Source organism: Rhinolophus ferrumequinum, chromosome 25, assembly GCF_004115265.2.
Source record: "Rhinolophus ferrumequinum isolate MPI-CBG mRhiFer1 chromosome 25, mRhiFer1_v1.p, whole genome shotgun sequence".
Lineage (NCBI taxonomy): Eukaryota > Metazoa > Chordata > Mammalia > Chiroptera > Rhinolophidae > Rhinolophus > Rhinolophus ferrumequinum.
The window spans coordinates 31,604,684-31,631,370 of record NC_046308.1 but is presented as its reverse complement, the minus strand read 5'-3'; the positions used below and the strand labels follow the sequence as shown (position 1 = coordinate 31,631,370).

General features: G+C 44.3%; 1 protein-coding gene and 1 pseudogene across 3 annotated transcripts in view; both read right to left on the bottom strand.

Moving 5' to 3' along the window:
- NTM (neurotrimin) overlaps positions 1 to 26,232 on the bottom strand; it is a 973,593-nt gene extending 947,361 nt beyond the window's left edge. Inside the window, exon 1 of one of the 3 annotated variants that reach the window (XM_033097830.1) lies at positions 25,832 to 26,232. In XM_033097830.1, coding sequence (XP_032953721.1) covers positions 25,832 to 25,913 — 82 coding nt within the window. In that variant the 5' untranslated portion in view covers positions 25,914 to 26,232. The remainder of the gene's footprint in view (positions 1 to 25,831) is intronic. The other 2 variants (XM_033097826.1, XM_033097822.1) reach the window with 2 other exon arrangements.
- On the bottom strand, positions 11,350 to 11,468 carry LOC117017919 (uncharacterized; annotated as a pseudogene).
- Positions 26,233 to 26,687: the final 455 nt, after the last annotated feature.

The window sequence follows — 26,687 nt, the reverse complement described above, 5'->3', positions numbered from 1 at the left end:
TTTGCTTTTGTTACAGTTCCAAACTCTAGAGCTTATGGCTTGACAAGGCAAAGTGAATCTAAGAGCTCAGATGGGCAAAGGGACTCATTTGTCCCTGTTAGGCCTGAGTCAGTGCAAGAACCCTTTAGGTCAATTCACAGGGAAAGCAATGAAGTCTCAGGATTTAGTAGATCTAGGAGCATTAAAAATACGAAGGCCATAAATAAGAGAAATGAACCTCAGAAAGGTGAAGTAAGTTGCTCAGAGTTGCACAGTTCATAAGTAACAGAGCTGATATCAAATTTAACATTTTTTTCCTCTTGCATATATTTTGATGATTCAAAATGTACTTTTTCTGGCTTGAAAAGTATGATATAAATGCAACAGAAATGGAGGTTCGCGAGTATACACACACAGGTATGAATGATAACAGAGTACTTACTGCTTGTACAGGCTGAGATATGTATATGGAGTGGCAAATAAAGACAAGACATGATACTAATACTGACACCTTCGTCAATATATCAGTTTTTAAAGTTTACTATCATTCCACCTCCATTTAATCAATTAGGCAGGACAGCTATGGACCCTGTTTTGGAGATGAGGAGGGAGCTTAAATGTTTTGCCCAGAATTTCATAACCATTAGTGGCAAAAACAAGGCAAGGGTGAGCTCTCTTGAGAGGAAACAAGAGAATTCTTGACGTGACCTTCCTTTCGGCCTGCTTGTTGGAGTATATTCTAAAGTGTTGGCAAAACCACAGGGACAGTTCCCCACTCAACATACCTCTGGAGCCCTTTATGCTCCATCACCTTTAGGAACTACTGAACTATGTCACATGTCAAGACACTGGGTCAGTCGCTCATCACAGGGTGCTGCCTTGGTCCTGGGAGTCCAAAAATATCAGAGAGTGTTTATTTGCGTGGACCTTTAAGCCACGAGGCATTTTTTTGTTTTCTTTTTCTTTTTTATTTTTCTTTTTTTTTTTTAAGGTAAGTATAGGCAACCGAAGAACAAGTGGGGTTGACATCTGGTAGTGGGGATAGGGGGTGGAGGACAAAAGAACACAGGAAATCAAGCAGACTTTATCAACTCCTCCAGGCCTTTCCCCTGGTGGGCAGCACTGAGGTACCAGCCACTTGCCTCTTTACAGTTTTAACTAAAAGGAGCATTACAGAGGTGAATTAACATTTAAAAAGAATGTAAAAACTCAGAGCTGTTCTAATGATGATTAATGGAGAGCTATAAGGGGGCCATGACCTGCTAGTGTCATTAAATGGATTGGCAGGTTTCTGAGCATTAATTATAAATAGCCACAGGAGTTCTCCTGCTTAACGGAATGAGGAAAACCCAAGTCTCTGAGAGAGAAGAAAAGAGGAAAGCAAAAAGGGGGGAAAAAAAAAGTTGGCCTGTGAGTGTCTTTCTGTGTGTGGTGGGGAAGAAGAGAGTGAGAGAGCAGAGGGAGTGAGATAAATGATAAATTAGACCCCGCCAGTCAATCACATTTTCCAAATGTTTTATGTCCCAAAAGCTATAAAAGCAATATTCCTTTCTGCCCTTATTGGAACCATTTCTGTACAGCAATCACATCTGTTTCCTTGGGGATTTCAAGTGAAATGTGCTCTGCCTTCTCTTTTTATATTTACTCTCCAGACTTCGACCAAGGGAGGGTCAAAGTCTGCATACAAATGGGCAGGACAGAGACCTGCTGACCAGGAGAGGCTGGCAGAAGGGAGACTCGCTGGCCAGGGGCCCTGTCTCCTAGTGCCGCCCACAGCCCTGTCCACAGCTGCAGAGGCGCTGTCGTCGGCTCTGTTTTTGCCTGGTCTGAACCGTCCCAGTGCCTGAGGTAATAGAGAGTGAGGGCTTAGCAAAACCTCTGCTAACTCAATAGACTGCAAGCATCGTGAGGGCAAGGGTGGATTTCCTTGTCTGCGTTATTCACCCAGGTGTTACCAGAACCTAGAGAACCCAGAACCTAGAACATTGCCTAGTGCATCATAGGCACTCTGTCATTATTTGCTGAATGAGACAATGGATGAAGGAGGGAAAAACACACACACACATTTATCTATGGTTAAGAATGCACAGCAGGCTTCATCTGAGAAGCCGAAGTCAGTGTGGAGACACCTGGACTCTGTAGAGGCTCCGGGCAGGTGGACAGTCAGGTAACGAGCACACCCTTCGAGCAGGCTCTTTTCTCTGCCCTGGAATGCTATGATGCTGACTTTTCTCCTAGCCTGCTCTTTGCAAACACACTCAGATTCACTGCATTTTGGCACTGGAAGGGAACCCCGAGAGGTGAAGGGACTGGTCCAGTCACTCAGCTAACTAGTTTAAGAGCCAACACTGGGTTCCTTTCAGGCACTCTTTCTCTCTCCCTCTCTTTGTGACTTCCAAATAGGTTAGCAAAGCAATCTCAACCTGTGAGTTGCCGTGCCAGGCGAAGACTGGGACCAAGGATGAGCTGATCTATCTGCACAGGTGACAAGACTTCTCTGGGCTTGGGTTATTACCTGTGGTGGAGAAGAGAGGAAGAAAGAGGTGGGCCAGGAGAGAGAGGTCAGGGAAAAGGAATGAGAGAAAGAATCCCCAAACTAGGACTTGGGATAATGGATACTCCTGGATGATGTTATATTTTTTTGCGTGTTGTTCCTTTTCAAGGCTTTCCTCCGCAAGTCATTATTTTAGCTGATTGGAAAATGGTGTTGAAAGACCTGCTTCTCCGGTACAATTTTCTTCATATCCTATTCGTTGCAATACAATTATAGAGAATACATCAATTGCTGGCCTGCCCGCTAAAGCTGCCGGAGCCGCCTATTAAAAAGAGGCCTTATTAATGGAATTGTACACCTAGGATTAATCGGCTTGCGTCGGCCATTTACATTTCTCATTCCACAAGCACTTGTGTTTGCTTAATAGGCTGAAGGAGGTAGGAAATGACACAACAAAAGCTTCTTGCAATTGCCAGGTGTATCACTGGTGGATTGAATATCCCCTCCTCCTTTCATCCTGAAGTGCTACATCGGGATAAGATCTGGCACATGCCACTAGGGGAAAGCAAGGAGGCAGTGAAATGGTGACTGGTGGGGACAGAGGGAAGGGAGGAGGCGCAGAGAGAGAGGCCTGGGCCAAAGGAAGGTCTTTGTGTTTCGGGGAAAGAGCACAGGCTCCTGTTCTCTGTCTACTCGGAGAGGTAGGCAAGGGAAGGAGTAGAAGAGGGGGTGGGGGGCAGAAAGCAGGATGTCAGGAGGTGTGTGGGAGGTCAGAGTGAGGGGACGGAGGGGTTGCCCTGCATTAATGGGATGGATGTACCCTCCCTTTGCCATGAGTGGTTTCTGCAAATTGCCCTTTATCCATGCCGAACTGTTCATCCTGCTTGGGCTCCCTGTCCATCGGCACATCCCTCCGGCATTTCCCTTTTATGGCTTAGGGTTAGTCAGTTCCAAGTCACTCTTGAACTAGGCCACGCACAGTACAGTTTAGCATGCAAGGAGTGTGGCGGGAGGTGAGGGAAATCTCACAGATCCATTCGGCTTTCTTTTTTTCTGTTGGTGTGGATAACTTAGAACTGACAGCTTGGGGTTTCTCCTCAGAACTTAGGGAAGGAAAATTAAGAGTATCATGGCAGAGTTCTTGAGTTCACTGGATTCCAGCAGCAGTGTGCCTAGGAGAAAGTGTCCCAGAGAGAGGTGCCAGCCCATCTGAGTAGGCCCAGCAGGTGAGAATGCAGTGGAGTAGTGTTGAAAGTAGGGTAGAGGGGAGGCAAGCCTGCTGCAGGCCATTCCTCATCCACTGAGCTCTCTGGAGAGTGTGGGTGTTAAACAGTTAAGCATGTCTGTATAGTCATGTACCCCTCCGCACATACCAGCCCACAGGGAGTTCCCTGGGATATCAGAGAGGTTTAGAAACCTCAGGGAAACATCTCTCAAAAGTAACAGGCCTTGGATCTTTTAATCAAACCCTATCTCCAGTCAATTCTGCCTTTCTAGAGTGGGATGGAGACTGAGAGGAGAGGCACGTCAGTTCTGCCACTGGGTGGGGCTTCAGCATCAAGCACCAGCAGGAGTGCAGTTTGGTGATGGACAGAGAACGGACTCCCTCTCCTCAGGCAGGAGCCACACTTCCCAGCCAGGGCTAGGCCCCCACCTGACTATCCTCTCCTTCTGTCTTCTCTTCAACCTGCTCCCAGAGGTGATGCTTATAAAGGCTCATTCTTTCGGTGCAATGCATTATTGAATTTGCCTTTTCTTTTGTCTCTGGCTGCCTGGCTTCCCCCCTGACCCAGCGAGGTCTGTGCAGGTCAAAAGTGATGGACAGCTGAAACATATGAATCCCAAGCCCCATCCCAGCCAGGAGCTCGGTGGCTAAATAGAGGGCTCCAGGCTCTGGGACGGCATTACCTCAGCAGCCGAGCCCATGTACGTTGAAGCACTGTAATACACTATGACTTCACTTTAATGGAATTTTTCTAAACCACTAGGAGAAAGAGACTCCATTAACCACACTACAAAGGGTTCTACTTATTAGTATTTTAGAACAGTGGCAAAACATTTTGTGAATCTAATTATTGCTGACAAATATGAAAATTGAAATCAAAGTTAAATTTTCAGCTACAGTGCCTCAGATGCCAGCTTTCTCTGACTTCAACTATAGTATCAACACATTTATTCTTCCCGTAGTTTTAGCAGAAGATTGGTTATTTTCCCTCTCCCCTAATACCACTTGCTTTCTTCCCCCACCCTCACTCTTTCCCTGGCTTGGACCCTATATATTTTGAAGCATTAAATCTGACATATTCATCTTGGTGGCTGGCACAAGCTAACTAACTTCATGTTTACCTGTCAGATACAGAAATGGACTGAGCAGGGTGCTGGGGAAGCCGTTTCGCTCTCCGCAGCCTATCTTCACCTGCCCCCAATCCTAACCTTTTTTTCAGGTAAAAGTCACTTGACTGATTTCAAATTCGTCGTGATATCAGGACAGAAAAAAAAAAAAAAAAGACTTGTCAACACCTTTCTTTCTTTTCCCCTATTAAGCATACTGTAAAAATCAATCCCTTTTGTCACTTCTCTCTGCTTGCGAGAATGTTTAATGGATGTCAAGGGAGCTAATGATCGCTGGTAGAAAATTCATTTTAGATTTGCTATTTATAAAGTACTCAGTACTCAGGTGGGAAATTAACATGAGGCAAGGAGTCGGGTGGGGTGAGGGAGGGACAGAAATATAGAACGGAGCCCTGCCAGGCTGGCAGTTACTTCGTGTAGGTGGCACACAAGGCATTCTGGGGGCAGAGGACGCATGTGTAAGAGACACTGTGTGGGATCATGGAAAAAGTAAACTCAGGAGACATCCAGACCTGGGCAAGTTGACCTTTCTGAGCCAAAATTTTCTCATCATACCTGTAATACCTAGCTCGTCAGGTTGTAAGAAGGATTGAATACAATATCACATATAAAACAGTTCCCAGTGCCTGGCACTGAGTACTAGTGCATGTTTAATAAACATTAATCCCATTCCCAATCGCCCCGTGACCCTGGGAGGGGATCAGGACAGGGCGGGTCAGCACAGAATTGCTCCAGGATCTGGGAGGGGCTGTGGGTGCGCTCACATGCAAGCCCACATGAAGATCCCTGAGCACTACCTGGTACCTGGTACCTGGTACCTGGTACCTACCGCATCCAGGTGATCAGATTAGCCAGGGGTCCTCAAACTGTAGTGAGCAGCAGCAGCACCTGGAGGGCTTCGTCATAAGCAGACTGTTTGGCTTCACTTTAGAGTTTCTGAGTCTTTAGGTCTGTGGGTTGAGGTTGAGAATCTGCATTTCTGACAAGTCCCCAAGGCATGCGGATGCTGCTGGTCTGGGAGCATACTTTGAGCACCATGGAGATAGACATACAAACCAAGCTGTCTCCTGAAATACAGCATAGGACCGCTACTAACCAGTGCCTCCCAGGGGGAGCAAGTGCTTCCCCACCCCCACTTCACCCCCACCCCTCCGAACCAGTGTAGGACTCAGAATTTTGAAGGAAATCATTACATGCTAGTTACTCTGCTCCCAAATTGTACATTAAGGGTCCAGGGAAAGAGGCATAAAGCTGAGGTTAACCTTCTGGTTAGCGTCAATGTGAAGCGAAGCCTCAGTTTCCCCTCTGCCATGGCTGGTGTGTCAGGTGCTCAGATGGATCCACTTGGTGCCCTGCCCCCAAAGTTCCCGCAGTTGCTCATAGAACTCCGGGTCAGAAAGCTCTGGTTGCCCCTCTCCCTTCCCGTCTCTCCTTTCCTGGCCTTTTCTCAGAGGCTTCTTGGTTATGTTTGGATTAACTGCAAATTTCCTTTGATCACTCACTCTGGGTTGAAACACACAACCTGTTGCCACATGTGTGATGACTGCCTCCCAGGGGACTTCCTATCTGTAATGCAGCCAGTTACAGTACACTCGCATTTTACTCACAGTCATTGAGCTGCTAATTCATTGTCTAAGAAGTTGCTTTTGCAGTTTCTGATTTTTCAATAACAAGCTTCTCATGAAGCCCTTAAGCTTCAGAAATAAGCCGAAAACTGCTTTTCCAGTCATTTACATAAACACAAGTGAAGCAGGAGAGGGGAAAGAGGGAATAGTTTTAGGAGTTATCCCTGGGGCTCTGGAAGCCTCAGTGGACAGCATGTCAAGGTGGCAGGTCTTGGAAAACACAGTGGGAAGTATGCTGGCTCGCAGAAAACCTGACACTGAAGCGAAACGATAAATCCTGAAATTTCTCCTGACGCCCCGGCTGCAGCTTTGCAGAGGCCGGGAGGAAATTCTGGGCACCAGCAAATTGTTCTGTCAGCGAGCCGCTCCCTCAGCGGCGTCTTGTTAGGAAGGCTGTCATTCATTCCCCTCACAGCACCACAGTCCCACCCTCTGCGGAAGCATCCTGTCACCTGGGACAGGTGAAAGGTGGGCTGTAGAAAACCTGCCCAGAAGCCAGGGCCAGAGGGAAGGAGCTCAACCTCCAGGAAGCTTGCTCCAACACTGTTGTTTCCACTGAGGGGAGGAACTTTATGGCATGTGGGCCATTTTCAACCACCATTCTCTCTCTCTCTCTCTCCAGAGTCCCAGAGAGCAGTTTCCAGGCTCTTGGCCTCAAGTGGAAAGATGCTGGCTCGGGTACTAGATGCCCATCAGCTGTGACTAGTTAGCCATCAGTTAGCCATCGGCCACTAATGTAACTGTCATGGCTGAGCTAGCAAGCGCGGATTGCAGCTAGCAAGGGGTTGGTTGGTTGGCAGAGAAACGGAAGGCGGCTAGCAAGTGTGGTTAGCAAGCGTGAAAGGCGTGTTGCGGATCGTGTGTATCCTACTCCCTGTGTCTCCCGTGGCAGCCAGCGAGACTGGGGTGCAGGAAGACCCCCTGTTGGAGTCCTGGAGGATGGTTGCTTTTGTATCTCGACCAGCCGCCCTCGAGAATATAGTGGTATGACTCCCCTATCTGTGGCTCTGTTGGTGTTCTTTTTTGGCCTCACCATATCCTGCATTCTTGTCCGGGGAGCGGGACCATAGACCCTACATAACACCCTGCATGACACTCTCTCTCTCACCAAATGTAGATTTTACAAATAATCCAATGAACCAAAAAGAACAGCCATTCTTTCTCTTCTCTGCCAAATCATATACCTACCCAATAAAAAGTAAAATAAGAGCAACAACAAAAACCAAGCTATTAAAACTTACTTCTACATTTCAGACACCTGATTCTGATCAGATGATTTCCCTTGATGCTTTTGTTCCTAACACTTAGGGACAAAAGTCAGAGAAAAACAGAATAAAAACAGGATGCCCAGTTAAATATGAATTTCAGATAAATAAATAACTTTTTAGTATAAGTATGTGCTATGAGTAATAAAAAATTATTTATTACGTTACTTATTGGGTGTCCTGGATTTTTATTTGCTAAATCTGGCACCCTTAGGAAAAAGGAACATGCATTTACTTGCATAGTTTACAGATCACCAAGCTTGCTGTGTCCTGGTGGGTTTTTTCTAAAATAGGAATATTCCAGAGAAACTGAGACCCCTCGAATCAGGGTAGGGCCCATGACTTTTTCCCCTCACCCATAGAGCCAAGACAGGGAGTGACTCTTCCCTTCAGGGCTCCCTCCACCTGTGCTCCACAGCTCCTTACATCAATGGTTCTCAAAATTTAGTGCCAACACCTGAAGTCCTTCTCACAGGCAGATAACTGGAGACAGGAAGGCCCAGACTTTCTCATTCAGGGACCACACTCAGCCAGCCAGGACTCTAATGACCTTGTGTGGCAGAGACCACTTCCTTCTACCCTAGTGCAGGCTAGAAATAAGGAAACTGCTGGGAGGGCTCTGCATGAAGGCCGGGTACAGAAACGGAGGGTTAGAGTAGGTCTCAAAACACTTTTCTCCTTTTTCAGCATTTTAAATTATTTTCCTGGCATTACTTATGCCATCACCCTGAACATGAAAACAAGTATGTACAGTGTTGCACTGTGTTAATCCTGCAGGAAGGATGTCGCAGGCAGACAGCAGCCTGTGCAAAGGCACTGTGCTGGGGAAGGGCATCAGTGTCAAGGTCAGTGTCCGGGGCCGGTGAGGCTTAGAGGGTATAATGAAGAGGATGCTGGGAGACAGTGCAAGAAAGAGACTGGGGCAAGATAGGGAAGGACCACTCTGGGCCAAGTGAAGGAATTGGGCTTTATCTTGAAAGTAGTGCAGATCTAGTGACGATTTTAAGTAAAAGACTGACGTGACAAAAATGTGCTTTTGTTTTTTTCTTTTAAGCAGGATAATTAATTATTGGCAAGATGGAGGCTGGGCTGAGCTGGGATGTAAACTGGGAGCAGGAGACCTATTAAGAGGCGACATTAGTCCAGCAAACAATGACTTAAGCCTCAAGTGAGACAGTGGCTAGAGGTGGGAGAGGGGGCAGCCGGATGGCTTAGTTGGTTAGAGCGCGAGCTCTTAACAAGGTTGCCAGTTTGATTCCTACATGGAACAGTGAACTGCACCCTCCACAACTAGTAGATTGAAAAAAACGACGATTTAACTTGGAGCTGAGCTGTGCCCCCCACAACTAGATTGAAAACCAAGGACTTGACATGGAGCTGATGGGTCCTGGAAAAACACACTGTTCCCGATTATCATCCCCCCCCAAAAAAAGGCAGGACAGGAAGGACAAGCACAGGAAAGTGTTCAGAGGCAGAGCTGCACCGAGGGTGAGTGATTATTGGAGTAGAAGTAAGAGGGAAGAGAGGAGCTGAAGATGACTCTCACGGGGAGGCCCCATCACCAATACCCGTGCTGTTCAAAAGCGCTGGTAAAACTGTTCGTCTTTACTTTCCCAATATGTATTGAGTGACAGGTCTCACGAACATAATTCAATTAAACAGGAAACTATCTTCCAAGGAAGTTTAAATGTCCCATTTTACAGATGAGGAAAATTAAGTCTTCTGAAAAAAAATAAATTTCAAAAGTTAGAGTTAATGATAGAAGTGGGATGAGAAAAGGATATTCTCACCGATGTGGAAATCAAGAAATGTGTTTTATATAAATATGCTCTGTAAACTGTAAAAGTAAAACTACATATTTGTAATTCCTTAGAGAGTTAATCAGGAAAGCTGTTCAGGATGAGCTTTGAATGTGTTTGGGGGGAGTGACATGCTACCAGCTCTAAATGGTAGGACCAGAACCGGAAAAAGAGATGGAAAGATAAGGTATTATCTTTATATAAGATGATATTATATTTTCACAATCCAGAGAAAAGAAAATGCCATGAGGAAAGTGGTGATTAATGCTGTGTGGGATCTTTCTGATTCACTAGTCATGTCTTTTGCAAGTAACTTTTGCATCTCATTATACAAGTAACTCAGTTATTATCTGTTTTCTGGAAAACCAGCCTACAGACTATGGACACACACATGAACATAAGCGCACATGTGTACAAACACACACTTTTCCCAAATTATACTCAGAGAAAAAAAAACGTCAAATTCAAATTATTTCAACTTCCTGCCACCAAACTTAAATGTATACCTACATCTGCGCTATCCCAAGGACAGCTAATTATGTCTCTTTTTTCCCTCCTTTTTTGTTTACTGGGATAAAATATACACAACATAAAATTTACCATCAATTACAAATCAACCATTTGTAAGAGTACAGTTCAGTGGCATTAATTATATTGACAATGTTGTGCAACCACCGTCACCATCCACATTCAGAAGCTTTTCATCATCCCAAACAAAGTCTGTATCAATTAAATAATTCCCCATCTCCTCTCTCCCCAGCCTCTGGTAGCTCCTACTTTCTGTAGGTATGAATTTGCCTATTCTAGGTACTTTATATAAGTGGAATCATACACTATTTTTCCTTTTGTGACTAACTTATTTCACTTAACGTAATGTTTTCAAGATTCACTCATGTTGTAGCCTGTATCAGAATTTAATTCATTAATTTTATTAAAGCTGGATAATATTTTATTATTTATATATATATATATATATATATATATATATATATCACTTTTTTGTGCGTGTGTGTGGGAAAAAGGTACAGGATTTTATTGGGGAACAGTGTGTACTTCCGGGACTTTTGTCCAAGTCAAGTTGTTGTCTTTTCAGTCTTAGTTGTGCAGGGTGCAGCTCAGCTCCAGGTCCAGTTGCCGTTGCTAGTTGCAGGGGGCACAGCCCACCGTTCCTTGTGGGAGTCGAACCGGCAACCTTGTGGTTGAGAGGATGCACTCCAACCAACTGAGCCATCAGGGAGCTCAGCGGCAGCTCAGCTCAAGGTGCTGTGTTCAATCTTAGTTGCAGGGGGAGCTGCCCACCACCCCTTGTGGGATTCAAGGAATTGAACTGGCAACCTCTCAACAGAGAGCCCACTGGCCCACGTGGGAATCGACCGGCAGCCTTTGGAGTCAGGAGCATGGAGCTCTAACTGCCTGAGCCACCGGGCCAGCCCCATACCACATTTTGTTCTTCCACTCATTCATTGATGGACACTTGGGTTGTTTCCACCTTTTGCCTATCACGAACAGTGTTGCTATGAACATTGGTGTACAAATATCTGTTTGAGTCCCTGCTTTCAATTTTTCAGGATATACGTGTATACCTAGAAATGAAATTACTGCATCATATAGTAATTCCTTTTTTACTTTTTGAGGAAACACAAAACTATTTTTCACAGTGGGTACACCACTTTACATTCCCTCCAGCAATGTACAAGTGTGCCAATTCAATTTTCCCAAATCCTCACCAATACGTATTATATTTCTTTCTTTAAAAAAAAATAAGGATCCTAATTAGTGTAAAGTGATATTTCATTGTGGTTTTGATTTGTATTTCTGTATTAACTAGAAATATTGAAAATCCATGGTTAGATGCCCCCAAAGTAGGTGGTGATACCTTAATCACATGTCTGTTGTGTGGCCCCTTCCATCCTTGTTAAGGGGAGTTCTAAATGTCCTTCCTTCCATACAACACAATAATTATCCCTTCATATTCATCCTCCCCTTCTTCCATGGTGATAGGCTCCTGAATTTGTCTGGGCATGTGCTCATCCAAAGTGGATAATACATTTCCCGTGTTCCTTCGCATCAAAATGTGGCAATGTAACTAAGTTCTGGCAATGGGATGCTGGGAAGAGTGCTGTGTGAGGGTTTCCAGAAGGGACCTGCTTTAGGAGACAGGACACTTGTACATCCTGCCTCTTCTTCATCTTCTTTTTCATCCTACTGCCTGGCATATAGATGCTGCCATCTTACACCATCGGGTCAAAGCCATACACAACAGATGTAAACCACAGGGAGAGCTGGGTCTCTGAGTTTAGGGAAGACCACACCATCCATGAACAAAGTGAAGTTTTTGTGTAACCAGAGAGATAAACTTCTGTCTTATTTACACCACTTTTTAATATGTAGTTTTTGACATTTGCAGCTCAATCCAATTATAATGGATATTCTAATGACATTTTTTCTCCTTCCTTCGTTTAACTACTAATGGAATTGGTCTTTCTCCATATCTTCAAGATTCATTCTCCTTCCTGTGCTCCAAATTCACTATACCCCTCCCACTCCTCATATTCTCTGAGGGACCTCACTTGGTCAGCTGTCTCCTATATTTTCTTTTCATGCTTCCACTTTCCTAGCCATTGTCCATCAGTGTTTAAAGATGTATTTCCAATCTTAAAAAGCAACAACAGTCTCTCTAACTGCAACCTACCTCTGTCTCCCTACTTTCTCCTTTTTTTTTTTTTTACAAAAATACCTTTTGAAATAATTATCCACATGTTTTATATCCTCACCCCAACCCACTTTTGTCCCCTATGCTATGGTTCTACACCACAAAACTGTTCTCCCGAGAGAATAGGAGATGTTCTGTCACTAAGAATAACCTCACTTGGTCCTTCAGCAGTATTTTATATTGCTAATGTTCCTGCCGTCCCCAAACACATTCTTTGACCTTGATGGCATCATACTCTCCTGGTTTTTCTTGTATGTTTTTGGCCACTTCTTGTCAATCATCTTTCCAAGACTTCTTCTCTTCCCGATCTTTAAACAGTAGTGGTCGGCGCTCATTTCTCTTAATATGCTCTCTACTCTCTTCCTGGGTGATTAATCATATCTATGTTGAAGACCATGTTTGTTCAAGCTCAGATACCTCTCCAAATTTCCAGATCCAGCTAACCAACTTCATATCGGAGAGCTTCTTGTCTAGCAGACACCTGCAAATCCATAATGACCCAAATTGCATTCATCACTATCTCCCTAAAACCCACCTGTGTACCATTTTCCAACTAGAAGTCTTCTTTCATTTCCCTTTAGTGCTTATTATCTTCTTTCCTCTGCCTCTCCAAGTCATAACACTTTTACCTCCAAAACTCTCTAATACTTCCATCTCTCTCCAGCTCTGCAACTCTCCCTTGGTTAACTCATGCCTGACTGGCTGCCACATCCTCTGAAGACTCCCTTGTCTCCTATTAATTCATTTCTGACCCTATAACTAGAGTAACATATTTACATTTTTAAGTACCCCAAATAATGCTATTTAACAATTAAAACTGCAAATCTGATCATAAAACTATCTGGCATACCGCCCTTCAAGACACTTTCTTCCCTCAGTATAAAATTGTTACAAGACCCATAAGGCCATTTAAGTTCTAACCTCTGCCGACACCTCTACCTACACCTCTTGTCTTTCTACCTACAACTCTCTTCCCACCCCTAAAACTCCCAAACCATACAAACACACTTAATCTAGCCATTATGGACAGGAGATTCTTAAATTCCTACCATGCTCTCTTGCCCCTGGGCTTTGGAATATGCATTTTCCTCCACTTGAAATACTTACCGCACTTCCTACCTGATTCAGTCTATTTATCTTTGTGTCTCAGCCTTAACATTTCATCCTTCTAGAAGACTTCTCTGATCTGAAAAATCTTCTAGATGCTGCCATAGCAAACATGACTTGTTTTTATTCCAGCACTTACCATTTTGCATTAAATTGTCTACTTCACTGAGTGTAACAACTATGTCTCATTGGTTATGGTTAGTATACAGCATGGTCTGAATAAATCATTCTGAAGTGGATGAAATATAAATGTAAGTAAGAATTTGGCCATGCCCTTGGACCTATTATGTTGCTTATTATTATTATTCTACTCAATAAAGTGGAGATGGCATGTCTGTATTATTTGGGGATGACACAAAGCTGATGGTGACAGCTCATAAGAATACAAAAATAATGTCAATGGATTTAATTATGGACCCAAGGTACAATGAAATTTCCAAACACTTAAAAGAAGCATCTAAAGAAAATTAACTCTAAGTAAGGATAGTAGACATCTTCTATAATAGCATTGTTTTTTTTTTTTTTTTTTAATTTATTTTTAATTTATTGGGGTGACAATTGTTAGTAGAATTACATAGATTTCAGTTGTGCAATTCTGTATCACATCATCCATAAATCACACTGTGTGTTCACCACCCAGAGTCAGCTCCCCTTCCATCACCATACATTTGATCCCCCTCACCCTCATCCCCCACCCCCCAACCCCCTTACGCTCTGGTAACCACCAAATTACGTTCCCCAGATTAATTTTCAAACCCCGTGGCCATCCTGTGGTCACCGACTGCCCTCCAATCCCCTCACCCTCCCCCCCACCCTCCACTCCCCCCGCCCATCTAGCAACCCTCAGTTTTTCCTCATTGTCTCCCAAACTGTTTATAATAGCATTGTTTTTTATCAGGAATGAGCACAGCATCCATGTGAACCATTAGTGTGGTATCTCTGAAAAAGAAGAGAAACTGCCAGTCATACTACATCTAGAAGAGTCTGTCTGGTAATACCTTTTAATGGGTCATTATCAAACTGGAGCATGTTCAGTGGATAATGATCAGGATGATTCGTGATCTAGAAGTTATGCCCGTGATAATCACGAGAAGAAACTGAGAAGGTCAAGATAAGATAAGTAGGGTCCATGATAGTCATCTCTTAGAAAGTGGATCGCACATTATTGTTTACATTTTGAGTAGCTCTAATTGGCAGAAGTCAAGAAGAGGCAAATTTTTGTTCCACATGGATTCATTAGGCTTGTATTCATCTGCAAGTAATAGAAACCTAATTCAATAGGGATTGTTTTCCTAAGTGATACTAAGTGTGGAAATATATATATTTTAGACCTGGTATAATTGCTGTGTCATCTTGAACCTGAGGTCCGTTCTATTAGATTGAGCCATATGAAAGTGTCTATACTCAGCTATTTTTGGTTTATTGAAAAAGCAAGTCCATTTGGTTCAACCTAAAAGCTTCCTTCTTTGCCATTCTTGATGTGTGTTGTTCGTCCTCCCGCTTGCAAGTTAGCTCCTGGACCTCCAGGTAGTATGCCAGTCTCTCAGTCAAGAAGAAGGGGGAATGGTAAGATCCAAAAATCACAGTCTTTCTGAGTACAATTCTCAGAACTCCACCCAATAAACGTGTGCTCACACGCAATTAGCCTGAACTGCACTGCATGGCCATATTCATCTGTAAGTTAATATGGGAGGTGAGTATTTTGAATGGACACACTGCCCTGATCAAATTTAGAGTCCTGCTTATAAAGAGAAAGAGTAGAATTGTTTACTCAGAGTTTGTCAGTTATTCTCCGCTGTATCTGCATGATAGAATCATCTGTAGTTATTTCAAAATACAGAAGACCTTACCCTATGCTGGCCAATTCAATAAGAATTTTTGTGGGTTGGACCTGGGCATCTGCTTATCTCTGTCACTGCAGGTGATTCTGACAGTCAGAACTAGGGACCACAATTCAGGTAGTAAGAGTCTGCTCACTGAAAAATCTCTGGAATCGCTGAGCAGGAATTAGTGAACATAATTCAGGTGGGAGTGTTGCCTTTGGTGAGAGACTGGGCAAATTCCAAGTTATCGCTCATCTCTAGGAGTCTGTAAAAAAGCTTTTGGATTTGATTAAATTATTTTGGCCTTTAACAGTGCAAGAAAGTAATGAAAAAATGGTGATAAGACATTTAGATCCTATTAAGAAGTTTTAAGGGAAAATGAAGGAGAAATATAGAACAATTAATTAATTTTTATTTTCAGAATTGACAAAATGGTTTTTCCAACTACAGATGTCTATGCATCACCAATTGCATTGAAAAAAAAGCTGTCAATCTTTTCCAAGTCTGGGTCAAGTTCCCTCTCGACTGTTTAGGAGGAGAATCAAATGCCCTAATGGAAAACTTTGTGGAAGAAGGAGAAAAAGTAGACTTGAGCAAGTAGGTAAGAAACACTTGACCACTTCATGTTCTCCAACTAAATAAATGCATCCAGTCACTTTTCTTCTTGTTTTACAGCCAAACTTCCCTTGTCCGTTAATCCCTCTGATGCCAACATATGCTCAGATATCTACCCCTTCCTGTACTCATCTGATCTTTTGACCACTGGAGTGAGTATTTTCTGCTCTTGAGCAAGTTTAGCCAGAAATATTGAGCTTATCTGCCACTATCTAAGAGCCTACAACATATGGATTATTACTTATTATAGCCAGGAGGGATTAATAATATACGGGATTACAGATTCAGAGTTCAGAAAAGAGTTTGTCAGAAAAAAAGACATGAGTTGAATCTAATAAGATGATTTCATAAAGGTTAAGTTTGAGGTCAGGTTGTTGTATAGATAGAAAGACGACACAGGCATAGGATAAGGAAGGGTTGAATTAACAACAGCTCAATATAAGTCAACAGAGTTATATGGCTCCTGAAAAACCTAATTGGACCTCAGTTCTCTTCTCTCTCTCATTCTCTCTCTGTCCCCCATTCTCTCTCTCTTCTTTCTTTCCAACCATAAAAACTGAGTGCCACATTTGTGCCCAGTACTATGCTAGGTGTGCTAGAAATGGAAAGATAAATAAGGCGGTCTCTGACCTCCAGTAGCTCACAGTCTCCTAAGGAGATAGATGCATAAGCAGGTAACTACACAAATGGGTGTTGGATATGAAGAAAAGAAGTAAATACAAGAGCAATGAAGCCATAAAAGAAGGAATGAGGGGCTTCAAAAGGAGGCTGAGCCTGGAATTTGGTCTTGAATTACCAGTTTTGGCGAAGTGGACAAGGCCAGCCCTAAGCAGAGAAAGCAGTGTGCGTGTGAGGAGGGAACAGCGGAGAACTCCACGGAGTCCACAGAACCAGGAGGACGTGAGATCAGGAGAAAGGCTGGCAACCCCTGGCCAGACCCTGAGGACTTCGCATGCCTTCCCAAAGAGCTGAGACTTCATTCTGTTTGGATTTGGAGTCGGGAAAGGCCATCTCTGTAATACTCTGCGCTACTCAGAGCAACAGGAAGAAGAATACTTGAAGAAGAATACAGAGTAACCAGAATAACTTTAGAAAAGGGCAATCAGTACCTTTTCTGTGGATGATTATATAGAAAACAGGAGAAAAGCTTGGAAGATTTAATCTAGTGAAGAGATTTAAGGGAGAAGGGAAGAAAATCCTGTTTTCAAATATTTGAAGAAAAGTCATGTTCAAGAAAAATTATTCTTGTCCTGTGGGTGGTTGTCTTAGTAGCAATTCTAATAGTATTAGGTAATATTTATTGAGAGCTTACTATGTGCCAGGCAATGTTCCAAGAACTTTATCTGCAGTAACTTATTTAATCCTCATAACAGCTTTAAAGTAAGTCCCATAGTTGTCTCCATTTTATAAAAGCGAAAACTGAATCACACAGAGCTTGATTAAATTGCTAAAGGTTTCAAACTAGGAAGTGACAGAGCCAGGATTTGGACCCAGGTAATGTTATAGCTACTATGTTATAATTCCTTTCCGAACAGAGTCTCCTTCTCCTTTGTCTTTCTTTTCTTCCTGTCTTCCTGAACAGCCAGATACAATAGACTATCTGGGGAGATGTAAATTGCTCCTTATTGGAGATAGAAGCTAGGGGACCACTAAAGCTGCATTTTTGAGGTGTTAGAGCTCAAAGAGATAGATTGAAATAAATCATCTTGAAAGTTCCTCCGGGCTTGAGCTGGTTGTGACTCTGGAGTTGGCTGATACTGCAGTGTGAACACTTTGTGAGTTACCCAGTGACTGCCTTTGGCACAAATCGGCATGGTAGTTCTGTTCCCCATGGGCCCCCCAGTCCTGCTGACTCCATCAAAAACAGCAAGTTTTCAGCCCTGAATGCACTGCAGGAGTGGACCTGGCTTGAAGAGTGGAGCCAGCATCACTTCTGCCTGACACACTAGCTGCAAAATTGCCACTGAGGTCCTGAGCCTGAGCCTTTGCTGGGAATGAAGAGGGCAACAGAAGCAACAGCCTGGATAACCGATTCCCAGGGAGGGGAATGGAGGCTACGCCGATCTTCCTCCTTATGAATGAATCTTCTTCCAAGGCTCACCATCACTTAGGACTTTCTAAATCCAGCTCTAATACATTCATTCCTGACCCACATTCAAATGGTTCCTGAATTTCTCTTATTGGCTCGATCGATTAAATGCCATTATCATTCCTGATTCTCTCTTCCTGAAATGCTGTGACTAGTTCATCCTTTCCCCCATCCTAAGGATGCCTTAGAGATAAAGACATATGTGCATATATGGATGTATGACACTGTCTATAAGACATGGTACGCAGTATCTGTGTGCACACACACAACTCACCTGTTCTGACTTTGGTCACCAATTTGCGACTGTATTTATATCTTTCAGTTGCCTGCAAGCAGAGACTGCTTCTGGATATTTACTTCTAGCACCATGACCTTTCCAGTACTAGACTCAAAAAGAGTAATTGCAGAATTGAAAACTACGGAACTTAAAATGAAACTTTGAAGTCTTTTCGTTCAACTTTATTTTAGAGATGTGGAAACTGAGGCTCAGATAGGGGATGTGTCATACCCAAGGTCACAGGACATTTTCAGTTGACTTTAGAGGTACAGTTTTCAAACCTGGCTACAGATTAGAACCTCTTAGACAGCTCTTAAAAATATCAATGTGGGGCCCCATAATGAAATGATTTTGACTTAAGTGGTCCCGACACGGGACCCGACACGGTATTTTTGGGGACCCGACATGGTATTTTTATAAAGCTCTTCAGGTAATTTTATGGTACACCAAGTTTGAGAAATACTGGCTTAGAGAATGGGAGTATTACAAATAAACACACATCACACTTACCCCCTTGGGGACATACCAGCTTCTGAGATAAGGTCAGAAAATGAAGAATTGCTCTAGGTTGCTTGAGTTGGAAGAATCATGGATCCATGAGAGAAAGGTTCTTCTACATGAGAAAAATCTAAGAATAATCACTTCTACCACTACGGAAATGCAGATAGAAGCAGCCAGGTGCGTGATTAGCCTAAAACATTCAGGGGCATCTAGAGTATACAGTGTGAGCATAGGAGAAGCTATCATCCCTTTGCGTGCATAGTGCTGGAAACACAGGTTGATGGATTGAAAGACTGGCATCCCAACCCTAGCAGAGTACCAGAGGAGAACAAATAAATCATGAGCCATTTTTATTATTCCAGGAATCTTAAATGCGAGCGTGTGGGTGGGTAGCAAATAAAAGGGTTTTCAGAAGGGAGGTCATCTTAAACCTACCCCAAAATATGAATCCCTCACAGAGGTTCCTGAACTGCATTTGCCCCATCCAGACTAGCTGCCTGGGGCAATTCCTCACCTCATTTTATATGAGTGTTCTCCCATTCCCTTCTTTGCCCTCTAGTTCTATGCAGAAGGCAGGACATAAGGAGGTGGATAGGAGACCCAGGTGACAATGACACTGAGGATCAACCAACAGTTCCAAAGGTAAGAAGCCATGGTCACAAAGCCAACTAACTCACACCAGTTTTCACCATCCACATACTAACTGAGGGAACATCAAATATCCACGAGTTCCTTCTTGGCAGGAGATGACATGCAATCGCAAAGGCAGCATCTCTTATTTATTATTAACACAGAGCTGGAGTTGTGCATCCTCTCTCAGGGCTCCCTATCTAAAATAAGAATCAAGGGTTAGTTGCTTTCTTGCTGCCCATCTTCATTTGCACAAAAAAACAGGCTGTGTCACTGCATCTTCCCCCTGCTACTGGCACTCCAGTTGGTGCTTCCAAACGTATTAAAAAGGATGGCAAGCTAAGCCAAATCTGGGAGACTGTACTCTGTCTTTGGTCTCTCCCTGTAGTTGGTTTTAGTCACTGCTGTATTCCCAGCACCTAAAACAAAAAAATGGAACATAGTACATGCTCAATAAGCATGTGCTGGGTGATTGAACCAATGAACAAATAATTAACTAGAATCTGTGTTCAGTTAGAATTTGGTGGCACCTCCAAGATGAAGCAAAGGAAGCACCTCTAGAGAATGAATTTGAATGAGAAAGTGAAGCCAAAACCAGCCAGTCTTTTATTACTGTAAAAGGGCAATACTCTTAGAATAGAAAAAAAAAAAAAAAAATCAAATTTAGTTACCAAAGGTGTCCTTAGTAACAAAGCTGAAGAATGTGTTTTCCAATATTTGATTTCTTAGCTTGACAGTCTCTCTTGAAATATTCTCTTCTCAGCAATGAAAATGTGAATCTTTGTTGGTTTGTTTTGCAGTTTGCAAATGACTTACAAAGCTCTTCTGGCAGGGTTGCTGTTTTTCTTCTTGCAAATAAACAAAAGGCCATTTCTCTAATATAACTTAAGGGGTGGGGGGTAGATTCTATGATCTACCATGGTTTTGGAAGGAGGAGAAAAAGAGAGGCAAGTAGAAAGAAGAATGAGGAAAACTGGAAGAATCAGGGCACAGAAGATGAGCAAAAAAGCAGGCAACAGGCAAAGATAAATTGGATATGGAAAATGAGAGTGTCGGTGATATCAAATAGCTGAGGACTCTGTAATTAATAGGCTCCTTTGGGGGGGGGGGCAGCTGAACTTGGCCATCAGTTCCTTGGTTCTCCCTTCCTCCCTCCTATTGCACCATGTCATCTGGGCTCCTTGTGAAATGGAAAGACAGACTGGCCCTCCTTCTCTTAGGAAAGCCTGCATGAAGCACAGCAACCCCTGCCAGCTTGACCTAGATCTGTCAGCTGATCAATTATTTATCCCATAGAGAAGAAGGAAAAATGAAAGGAAGCAAAAACGGGGGTAAGAGAAAAGGGAGAGCAGAAAAGGGGAGAGAGGGCAGAAAGGGAGGGAGGGAAGGGGAGAGAAAAAGAGGGAGAAATGGGTGGAGAGAGAATGAGAAGTAAGGTGAATCAACCCATCTATCTCTTAAGTGTAGGTGCTTTTAAGTTTAAGCAGTGATACAAGAGCAGGCTTAATCCAGAAGGTTGCATAAATAAATACATAAATACATAAATTAAAATAAAAAGGTCTCGGAGGTTACTGAACAAAATCATGTCAAAGCAAAGCAGAGTCCTCTTTTTCCCACCTTTTCCCAATCCAGATTAGAGGTGTTTTTTTTTCTTTCCCTGGGAAACTAGCTCCAGTTGTTCTCCCCCCAGCCCCCGGCCTCCTCTCTGACAGTCACACTGCCAGCATATCACCTCCATGCAGAAGTTTCCTTTTACAAATAGGGGGGGTCATGCTCCCTGTATGCTTCTTCTAAAGCCCCCCTGGCCTACCCCAATGCACTCCCAATGGAAAGGAAAGACTGAGGAGACACTGGGGACGATGGCTACATTGGCAAAACCCAGCCCCATCCAACCTGCATGCCATCCATTATTTTCCATGTTTTCATTTTTTATGTTTAATTTGTTTTATTGAATTTCAAATGACTATAGACATAAAGTAAACATGTAACAAGCCAACAGAGCAGAAACGAAGTTAACTGCATAAATACAACCGGTCTCAGCATGGAGTTCCACTTAGCACCACATGTCTGGAATGTTACAAGCATTAATGAGTCCTTACAACACCCAGGGGACTTGCTCCCCAGCCTGGCAGGCAGGTGGGGACACAGACTCACAGAAGGACAGATTTCCCCCTACAGAAAACATAGAAAACATGGAAAACTTTGAGCTCAGATGTACATGTTCCCCACCAAGCGATGCTCAGGCCACCAGAACTGGCTTGAAATCTAGAAGGCGTGCTCAGCCAAGTGTTTGAAAAGTCTGTAGGACCTCCGCTGAGGTTCAATATAAACCAAAAGTTGTTTTTTTGTTTGTTTGCTTGTTTTTCATCTTTAGCATTCTAGTTGGTGGGCAGAAGCAGGCAGTGAGCTCTAAACCAAAAAACCTGGAACAGAGCCAAATCCCAGACATGATAGCCCCATGTTTCCAAAATGGGTAGACAGCCAAGAGCATTTCAAATCTTTTCAGCACTTGTTTCCTTGCACATGCCATAACCATGTGTGCCATATTTATTCAGAAATGTCGCCACTTCTTAGGATATCGAGAGAGCTCACTTCATCCCAAAGGGTAAACTGTGGCTGAAGCCAACACTGTTTTTCTTTGTGGTTGTTGCCCAACCATGACAAGCAGCTGGTACTAGCCCAGGTGATTGTATCTCAGGGCTGCGAGGCTGCAGGCATACAGAGGACAGAGCCCAGGGAACTGCTAGAAGACAGTCCCGAGTGAAGCACTGCAAGCAGGGAGCCAGGAGAGATCCGTCAAGGACACAGTTCAGCATCCCTTAATACGAGAAACGGCAGAAGTCAGGGGCCAGGTGTAGAAGCTGATAAAAAGGGGTTCTTGGGCTTACATTTGGCTTTTAAAGCGCCAAAAAGGAAGAACCAGCATCAGGACGAGGCTTTCTACCTGGTAACTAAAGCTACAAGCCCAAGAACGGCTTTCATGCAGCAAGGCCTGCTGGTCCCTGTGGGCACTCTGCAGGCAGCCTTGATCAAGCGCTCAGAGGACCCTCTCTGAGCAGGAAGGATGGAGGCGAGTGGCCTTTGCACGACTCGCCTATACCTTGCAGCGAGGCGGCAGCTCCAAGCACAGTAGCCAGCGTCCACTTCATGATGCTTCTCCGTCCCTCTCCCCTGCCTTCTTCAATTATATTTATTTATTTTCGGCCATCCTTCCAAGTGCCCACAACGCTTACATAAGGCCCAGGGTCCCATAAACCCCACGGGATTTTTCACTTTGCCAGTAAAGATTGTGATGGTCTCAACTACCTCCCTCACCTCTCAGCAGCGTGGCCCAAGTTGAGCTGCTGCTGGCACCTAAGTGTTTACTGTGAGTGGCAGGAACTTGGCCGAGATGCTCAGCTGAACGCTCTCCCTGCCGTTGGCACTGAGTGAAGGAGAGTGTGAACTTAGCCCAGTCTCCTTTCCCTTCTGCTCTGCCCTGTTCATGTCTCAAGTGGACAGTTACGTTGATGTGGAATGTGAGGAACTGAGAGAAAATTAGAAAGGTAAGACAGAAGTCTAGCCAAGCTCATCAGAAGGTATTAAAAGGAGTATTACTCCTTCGAAGGAGAAATGGTTGGGTTTCTAGAAAGAAAAGCTGCAGTGCCACCAGCCACTCCTGTCAGAGCCTCTCGGTGGCAGAAGGTGGGCGGGCGGTGTGCCGAAAAGGACAGCGCCTAATCCTGCTTCCTGGCTCCTGTTCCCAGAAAGAGGAGCTGCTAGTTAGTCAATCCTGGTGTGTCTTAGGGCCAGAGTCCCAGGGCGCTAATAACCCCCTCCCTCTCTCCTTCCCGTCACTAATCAGGTCTGATTCCCTCAGAAATCCTCACCCACACATACCTAAGCTGGATCATGGTTGCTGGTTGGGAGGGGGGGAGGAGCAGGTCAGAGAAGGTCCATAACCTGCCACTAGCACCTGACACACATTTTCCAAAAGGCAAGAAACCCAGGAAGTAGCTGCTCTAGGAAGAACCAGCTTAAAACAAAAACAGAAAAGAAAAAATTGCCTTGAAATGTGTACTGCATTCTAACTAGTCCCACTGGGTCAATGCAATAGGGCTGGATTATTACAGCCAAGACCTGGGCTGCCTTGGTAATTCTGTAAGTTTGATAAGAGATAGCTGGCAGACTCCAGCTTCCATTCCCTGAAAGAGAAAACAGCCATCACCTTTGCTGGTTCAACTGGCGCGTGGTGTGGGGGTCTTTGGGGGGCATTCTGCTTTAATTTGGGGGAGACTTGTTCTATTATGACAGACTGAAGCCTATTCAGAGCTGGCTGTGAGGTGGGCAGCACAAATAAGGTCATTATTCTCCTTAGGAAATTCAGGATTTGGGAGAATGTGAGGAGGTCTGAGGTACCCCTGTCACCTCCATCCCCACCCCCAGAGAGGAACAAGATCACAAAATCAGATTTCACCCTGGAGAATTTTGTAACACAGCTTTCTACTCATCTATTCATGGATGATTCAAAGTATGAGCAAATATTATGCTTCCCTGCACTTATTTCTGATGAAAAAATAATCACGTATGCTAATTTATATGTAAATTCAGTTTGGCCCTGGGGCTCCTGGCATGCTGCCAATGGGGTTGTTGACGGTGGAAGTTTGGCCATTGTTTCCAGTTTGATGTTATAGATAAAAGAGACACAGACCTCAGGACAGATGGAAATTATCCAGGACTTGGGACCTTCGCTTTCCCTTCCTCTGACCCCTCACTCTACCCCTTGCTTAGTTTTCATTTCTGTGGTTAGCATGATATCAGCCATTTCCTGGAGGGAGCCTGGCCCTGAACTCAGTTTCCCCACTGCCAGTATAGGGAATCTGCTTTCACTGGGTGACCCCCTTGTGCACCTAGAATAAGCAGGGGTGCGCACACAGATGCACACAGATGCCTGCACTCACACACACGCTGCTGCTGCTCCATGTTATGTAAGAGGAGTCATTCAAGGATGCCTCCAAGTTGGCTCCTTCACTCTCTTACCCACCAAGGCCCCCGAGGGAGAAGAGAGAGAGCCTAAAGCTGGGAGCAGCAGGCGACGCCAAAGATACCCCTGCAAAGTCCACCACTGGGACTTCCTTGTCATTTGACTCAGAGCCTTCATTCCCCACTTGGCTTCCTCCTTGAGCCCCAGCCAAGGGGACACACACACTTGATTTCTCCCAGTCTGGCCCCTCTGCCTACCTTGTGTGGGTCCCCATGGGAGCCACTTCAACCTATGTTGGGGGGACAGTGGCAGTCCCCAAAGGCCATCCTCAGAGAAGGGTCAGCAGGCCTAGAGGTGGGGACAGGCGAGACCATGAAAACTCCATATTGCAGTAAAAGAAGAGAAAGAGGTGGGTGGGACTCCCCACTCTTTTTCATCCCCAGAGACTGAACTTTCCTCTGGGAATAGAACTGCCCAGAACGGAGCTTCCGCCTGGGCTCCTCTCAGAGAGGCTGCTGGACCGACCACCCACTGAAAGTTTCTCTGCCTGTCTCATTCCCTATGAGTTCAGGGATCTTTAATATGAAAGAGGCAAGGCAGACCCCCGCCCCACAAAGAACAGGGTGGTAATAAGCAGGTTAGCAGATGATACTGCTGCTGGAACTGAAGAGCTGGGACAGAGTGTGGGACCACATGGTGCGGCAAATGGACTCAGGGTTGAAGCAGATTCCAAATGCACCCAACATAGCACCGTCAACATCCAAGTGCGCACTTGGCCAGGGAGGAAGCCCGGCCCTCAATTGCAGCCCCTGTGACGAGGCTTCCAGATTGATAATAAACAGAAAATTAGCATTCGACTCTTATTGCCTCTCTCCCTTCAATTTAGAAAAGCTTCCTGGAATTTCAGAACCCCATGCATGCGTGTTCCCACTGCCTTTAATCTGTTTGTTATCCATTCCCCCGCCGCCGCCCCCACCTCCCCCCGCCGCCTCTGCCACAAACACTCCCCCAAACACATTAAAAACTAATACAGTTGTCCACCGCGGCTGCAAATTGATTCGTCCATTTAAGCTGGATCTCGGAACAGAACCTTACGGAATGCAGTTACCTGATTATTTCTAGCCTGCATTTTCCTTTGCTCCTTTTTGAAGCTTTGCAAGTTTACTGGACGATATTTAAAGTTTCCTCTTGCAATTTCTTCCCAGTAACATAAGCAACACATTAGCAACCCTGCTGCCCTTGCAATCTGTAATTTCCCCCTGCTGTGTCGTGTATGAGTGTGTGTGTGTGTGTGTGTGTGTGTGTGTGTGCAAGAATGTACATACAGCCAAGGAGACCAGCACACAGTCATGTACCTAACAAGAGCACCAGACACCTTTTACTTATGCATATACATCCCCCCATTCCAGTCGCAGCCAGAATCAAATCAATATTCTCACAGCCTGGTAGGGAGAATGAAGTCCCAGCCATGCTGTTTTAAACGCTCTCTCCTCCACCTGCAAACCGCGCAGCAGAGCCGACTCGGGAGTCTGCGAGTCACATAAAGCACACTGTACAATTCCTGAGTCTACTGTAGGCAAATCAATAGCAAGCTCTTACCTTGAAAGAGAAACAGAGCAGCCAGCCCCGTGAAGATTGCCCAAGAGATAGAATTGTGCATTTTTGCCTGGATGGTTTTCATGATTTTTTTCTTTTTCTTCTTTTTTGTCAGGTTCCGTTTTTTTCTTTCTTTCTTTCCTGACAGATTGCGTTGCTCTCAAGCTCGTGGAAGGAGATTAAAATCCACTGTTTTGCTGAAGGACACAACAAGAAAGCCGAGGGTGTGAGAGAGTGTGACTTCTCAGTAATTATCTCTACTCATACTCTGGCACTGAGACACATCGTACAATCTGGCCCTGGACAGCCCTCCTACAAGCTGCAATCATTGGTTCTAATCCAAGGATTGACAGAGCTACAACACACGCGGGCGGGCACACACACACACACACACACACACACACTCGGGAATCATTTACTGGGCAAATCAGGCTAGCTGATTAAAGAGACAGGAGCCTGGAGAGATCGAATGATAAATGCCACTTTGCCCCTTCTATATTACTTTCATTTTTTAAACTGACAGTCTCAGAGCCCCAAGAATAAAATAAAAAAAAAAAAAAAAAAAACTCCCTTCCTTCTGGCATTCCTTGGCCTCCTGAACTCAGATTCCCTTTGCCCTGGAAAAATCCTATAGCCAGCAACAACTAACGGGAAATTTTAAAAGAACATTTTCATGTGCAGTGAAATTTACAGAGTCAAATTTTATTTGTTGGTACCTATTTTCCTCTCCAATAGAAATATCATTCCATGACAGATTTCTTTTTTTCTCTCTTACTTTTCGCCTTTTCCCAATCAACCTCCTACTTACTTGCTTTGCAGATAATAAATAACTTTCTATTTCCTTCTCCTGTCATTCCTG